Source organism: Larimichthys crocea, unplaced genomic scaffold (assembly GCF_000972845.2).
Source record: "Larimichthys crocea isolate SSNF unplaced genomic scaffold, L_crocea_2.0 scaffold123, whole genome shotgun sequence".
NCBI lineage: Eukaryota > Metazoa > Chordata > Actinopteri > Sciaenidae > Larimichthys > Larimichthys crocea.
This window is the reverse complement of record NW_020851695.1, coordinates 7,915-13,845: the sequence shown is the minus strand read 5'-3', so window position 1 is coordinate 13,845 and position 5,931 is coordinate 7,915. Positions and strand designations below refer to the sequence as shown.

General features: G+C 41.8%; 1 protein-coding gene across 1 annotated transcript in view; it reads left to right on the top strand.

Moving 5' to 3' along the window:
• Window positions 1–3,196, top strand: part of blvra (biliverdin reductase A) — a 29,703-nt gene extending 26,507 nt beyond the window's left edge. The window contains exons 4-7 of the mRNA XM_027275414.1: window positions 878–975; window positions 1,423–1,530; window positions 1,778–1,946; window positions 2,287–3,196. Of these exons, the coding sequence (XP_027131215.1) occupies window positions 878–975; window positions 1,423–1,530; window positions 1,778–1,946; window positions 2,287–2,542 (631 nt within the window). The 3' untranslated portion in view covers window positions 2,543–3,196. The remainder of the gene's footprint in view (window positions 1–877; window positions 976–1,422; window positions 1,531–1,777; window positions 1,947–2,286) is intronic.
• The last annotated feature ends 2,735 nt before the right edge of the window (window positions 3,197–5,931 follow it).

The window sequence follows — 5,931 nt, the reverse complement described above, 5'->3', positions numbered from 1 at the left end:
AACGCATAGACATGCAAATGTAGAGAGGGAGGTGGGTGATGGGCAGCCGCCAGACCAGTGCCCAGTGAGCAGTTGGGGGGGCCTTGCTCAAGGGGGTGAACTGGCACCTCTCCAGCTACCAGTCCACCTTCCATATTTTTGGTCCATGTGGGGGTTGAACTGGCCACCACTCTGGTTCCAAGCAAAATTTTTCCCCCCTCATATTCTGGTTTGTTTTAATTTAGCTGCTTGTTTGTCCGTATGGCTTGCTGTTGTTGTGGTTGTTGTTCCTTAAAATAAAATAAAAATTTGATCACAAAAAAAAGTCTTTCAGCTGTTGGAATGACCTGCGGTAGAGCTCCTTCTTACATCAGTACATGGTGGAAGTAATAGTCTGCTGCTGAAGGAGTTGTCATGTGTAATGCAGGAAGTGAGATGAGTTGTTCATGATGGATGTCAGGTTTGGTAATTTCCTTCTCTCCCCCTTTTCCTCTTCTCGCCCACTTCCCGAGAGAGCTGGCCTTCTTGACCAGTTTGTTAAGTCTTGTTCTGTCTTTGTCTGGGCTTATCAGTGCATTTGTTAGACAAAGTTCCATTTAAGTTAATTCTAGACCTGATTCCTCCTGGTAAGATCTGACTGCTTCGTTCTTGGACCATCATCCAACAGGGACACAGGGCTGGACAGATCAGTTCCACACAGGGCTGACACAACAAGACGAACTACCATTCACAGCTACAGGCAATTTAGAGTCACTAAAACCCTGTCTGTCTTCGGACTGTGGGAGGAAGCCGGAGAGAACCCACGCAGACACAGAGGACATGGAAATGCCATAAAACACAACCTACAGTTTCTAACTGCTATTTTTACTAAGAAATCTCTTTCCTCCTGTCTCACCAGAACTTTTCTACAGGCGGGGAAACATGTCTGTGTCGAGTATCCCATGACCATGAACTACAAGGCGGCTGTGGAGCTCTGGGATTTAGCCCAGGAGAAAGGTGATACTCATTTATAACTCTCGATCCCCGGCTCCTCAAGTCTGCATGTTGAAGTGTCCTTGGGAAAGATATTGAACCCCAAATTGCTCCTAAAGGCTGAATAATCTGTGTGAATGTGATTAGATCCTGAGCAGTTTGAGCAGTTGGCACCTTGCATGGTAGCTAATGTCATCAGTGTATGAGTGTGTGTGTGTGTGTGTGTGTGTGTGTGTGTGTGTGTGTGAATAGAGCTGATGATGACATATCGGAGGATGTTTATTGGTAATAAATAACATCCTTCGCTTCCCAACCTTCGCTGCGAGGAACACTCAGTGCTCCTGATTGAACTAAATCCTCAGATCAGCTCTGGTTTGGTGACATTTTTGCAAAACGCACAGGCCAGCTAACATTTTGTGCATTTTATTGTGTGTATGTGTGTGTCTGTGCGTGTGTGTGTGTGTGTGTCAGGAGTGATTCTCCATGAAGAACACATTGAGTTGCTGACAGAAGAATATAAAGCGCTGAAGAGAGAGGTAGAGCGGAAAAGCCTGCAGGATGGTACTCTTCATTTTACTGGTAAGAGACAGCAGTGTGTGTGTGCTGATTGACTGTTCAGTCTGAGAATCTGCCTCATGATTTGATGATGTTTCCAGTTTATCCAAATGGTGCCATTCAGAGAGCTGGATCAGTACTACAGTCACATTAACACAAATCTGATGTGGAACATTGTCCTGAGAGAAAAAGGGGCAAAAAATAGAAATTTAGGTTTGGAAAGCACTATAAGGAAATATTTATAATGTGTGTGTCCTGTAATTTGTTCAAGGTGGACCTCTGAAGCCCGGATTCGGCTTCCCATCATTCACTGGCATTGCTCGCCTCACCTGGCTGGTTGAGTTGTTCGGTGAGCTGTCAGCAACTGCAGCAACTATGGAGGAGGACACCAGTAACAACTACAGCAAGATGACTGCAAAGCTGCTAACATCTGACAACAGGTGAGAGAAGATACATGTGATCATCCCTGTGATGGAATAAAAGACTAAAACCAACAATGTGCCGATCCTTCCCTCAGTACTGTCTGAACTCCCTGCAAGCACTTCTGTTGGACTAAACTGGTCCCATGAGTCCACTCTGCTGTTGTTAGGAACAACATTCTTCATGTGATATTCACTGGAAAACGGCCAGATTACGAACATGTATGAAGAGTATTGTAGTATGTGGGGATGTGTTCCAGGCTTCACCCTCCCTTGGTTGTCATGACAGCTTGATCATACATGTGGAGAAAGGTGAATTACAGAGGAAGGATTTATTTAACTAACATCTCTGTCCTTCTAGTCCTCTAACGTGGATCGAGGAGCGGGGGCCGGGACTCCCTCGAGCCAAGAACATCAACTTTCACTTTGACTCCTGCATTATGACCCAGATGCCTCCTGCAGCCAGGGGAACTGTGGGCATCTTCATGCAGGACATGATAAACTTCTCTGCCAAGCTGGCGGGCCAAGTGAGTCCTGAGGAAGTCCAGAGAGAGAAAATCAGGATCCTGCTCTGCTTGAAACTGGCAGAGAATATACAAGAACTTTGCCAAACTTGATTGGGACTGCCCAGTTTTGCAAGTAGTAAAAAGTTGGTATTATTTAGTTACATATCAAACATGGTCATACTAAACATCTTCAACCCAGCAGCACAAGATCTATACAATAAGTACAGTTTCAAGATCAGTGTCACCAATTTAGTATCTGACCAAATGTGGTCACAGTTTCCACTCATATGAGTTCTGGTATTGAATGGCCAGAAAAGTGTTTTCTCTTTTAGATATTTTTATGAATTTCTGAGTAATTGCCGAAAAAAATCTGATCAGTTGTCATCGTTTCCATTTGACTTTTTGGACGTACTGCTGTACTTTGTTAGAATTGTGCCTTGAACCTTTTTACCACAGACACATCACAGACCCGTCACAGTCGCAAAATTAAAGTATTACTGAATGTGACTTTCACACTTCTGTCTGTAGGCACTGCAGTTAATCCACAGATCGGGGCTGTGGGTCAGCAGTGTTTAATAGTGGGTGGATGAAGGTTGAAGCGTCTTCTGATTAACACAGACAGGTGGATGATTGATGCCTACATGCAGGTTCAGATGAAATTAAACTACTACTTCTCACTAGAGACAGAGGTCAACCTGAAGAGCTCTGCTGCTGGTGTAATGTAACATGCAGTATAAAATCCATAACAATAAAATTACACATGCATTTCTCTGTCTTTATTTTCAGAGCCTAGTCCTTCTGTTGGTATTGGGTATTTGTTGTGATTATTAAACACTGTTGGGACTTACTCAGGAGGCGGAGGGGGTTGTCCAATAATTAGCTGATCGGTGGTTAAATCCCTGGCTCCTCCAGTCTGCTGCAGACACATCGATGTGTTGGTGAATGTGATTAGCTCCTAAAACTGATGAGCAATTGGCAGCTAATGCAAGGTGTTAATGTGTGTGAATGGGTGAATGAGATTTGTAGTGTAAAGTACCTTGAGTGATCAAAAGACTAGAAAGGTGTTATATAAGTACAGTTGTGTGTTGGTCTCTTCTTATTCTCTAATAGCAAGAAAATCACATTGACACAACAACAGAAGATCCAACAAGTGGAGCAGCCTGTGTTGCTCTCATTGTCTTTAAAATAATAACAGTAATAATTATTAAAGTTTTGCTTTAAATGAAATATAATAAAAAATATAAAGCCCCAAAAGAAGAAACAAAACAAAATGTGGGTGTCACAGAACAAACTCCTCATCGTCTCATGTGAGAAGCAGAATTGTTTCACTATATTTAAAAGAACATTGTCTGATATCCGTCATAATTACATACATAATTACTGATAGAAGCTGTCGGCTTCAGAGCATCTCACATGTACATCCTGGTGACCTTCCAATGAAATCAACACCTCAATAACACCCGAGACCAACAAACAACCAGTGCCAGTGCAGAGCCTCCTAAAACTTTCTCAGATTAATCAATAACATAATCAGAATCCAAATGTTGAAAATAAAGTCTTTTATTTTAAAATGCAAATGTGTTTCAGTTTTTTTTCCCCATAACAATGATAAAACAGTATAGCAGAATGTGAATATGAAACTTAAAATGATGGACAGTAGAACATGTCACGTTAGCTTACTTGAAACTTTCACAGCTCATATGACTCGACCGAGCTCTCATGCCTGAAACCTGCTAAAATCTACTGCACTGTTAACCTGAAAGTTCATTCTATGCAAACAGTTTGAGTAAATACACTTTTAACTACCATCAAGTTTACCCCAGGCCACAGCACTGCCCTGTTGTGATTGGCTCCAAACTAAAGACAAGTTTGTGCTTATCCGTTGGCGGCTACAGAGAAAGTTGCGCCATTTTCTAATTTACACAGAGCAATTTAAGGTCTTTGCACTTTGCATGCCCCTTGGACAATACATGCCTGCATTTTTCTGTTTTTAGCAAGTTTGGACGCTTTTAAGGGCCATTTGCCTGCTGTAAGGAGGATACCATTTCTGCCTGAATGAGGTTCAGAGGAGTTGTTTTCTCTATTCAAGTATTAGAAACTGCTGGAACATTTCTAGATTGCAATTGTGACAATTGTGATTTTTGAGGAGCTCTCGCTACTTGTGTGTTTTCTACATACAGTTTTGCAACAGTAGTGTAAAATTCTAATTATTCAATGTAGTTTTGAAAAAAATGTACTGCCCACTTTTAACATTAGCCTCATTTGCCCTACTATTTTTGTTTAAAGCCATATTTAAATGCAAGTACTGCCCTGCCATCTGTGAGAAGAGAGCACAGCTTTTTATGCAAGAGCTGAGCCCTTTCCTTGCTTGCATCAGGAATGTATGTGTACATTCAAATCTCTCAATGCACTCCATAGCCATTTATCCTGCTTTCACACCATAAGTGAGGATCAACCGCAAACTCTCAGTAGACTCTCACAAAAAGTTTCGCTGTTTGTCTGTTTCTTGTTTCTAACCCTAACCCAGCAAGCCTATCCTAGAGGGCAGCCTTTTAATGGAAGCACTCACCAACCTACCTCAGGCAATGTGCCTCTTGTTTGGCTTTACCTACGCACTCTACCTGCAGTACCCGAAATGCTTAAAAAAGACATTTGCCTTCATTCAGCAGGTAATGCTAAATTTGGGTCGAAATGAGCTACCTCCAAGGTTCAAAAGCTGAAGAATGATCTTCCTGATGGTTAATACATATTTTTTGCTTTGTTGTATGTCTAAATAAAATAATAATAAACTAGAAAAATTTCTAAAGAAATTTTGAGTGTGCCTGACTCTGGCCCCGTCGTCCCCATGCATTATTACTGACACTGCTCATCAAATTCAGTACTAGAAAAGACATTTTGAGAGTGACGAGTGGGATGTTAGCATTAGCATGTTAGCATTAACATGATAACGCTGATGCGCTAGCAGTTAACATTACATGTTAACGTTAGCATGTTATCATTATCATGTTAGTATTAGCAAGTTAGCATTAGCATGTTATCATTAGCTTGGCCTAAAGGCCTTCCGTTTCGAGAGGAGTTTTTTCTAGCATTTTTCTCTCAGTCTCTAAACTGACATTCTAACAGGTGCAAGAGCACTGCTGCCTGATTAGGTCCTGGTGTGCTTGGCAACCTCAGCCTGCATGAAGGAGAAAGGGGGGAGGGGCCACCAGAAGCAGAGCGGCACCATTTTAGAGTGCTTGTCCACTTAATTTTAACTTGGTCTGTCCTAAAATGGCAGACAGAGACGCAAGAGCAGCGAGCTTTTAACATGCTAACGATATTACATTAGCCACTGGAATAAATACGTGCTAATATTACTGGTAATGAACATGGTAATGTTATTGCTAGTGCATCAACGTTAACCATGCTAATGGCTAAACAGGCTAATGCTAACATGCTAATGTTACATCTAAGCGAACAGGAGAATGGTAACATTTAATGTTACTGTTAGCCCATCAGCG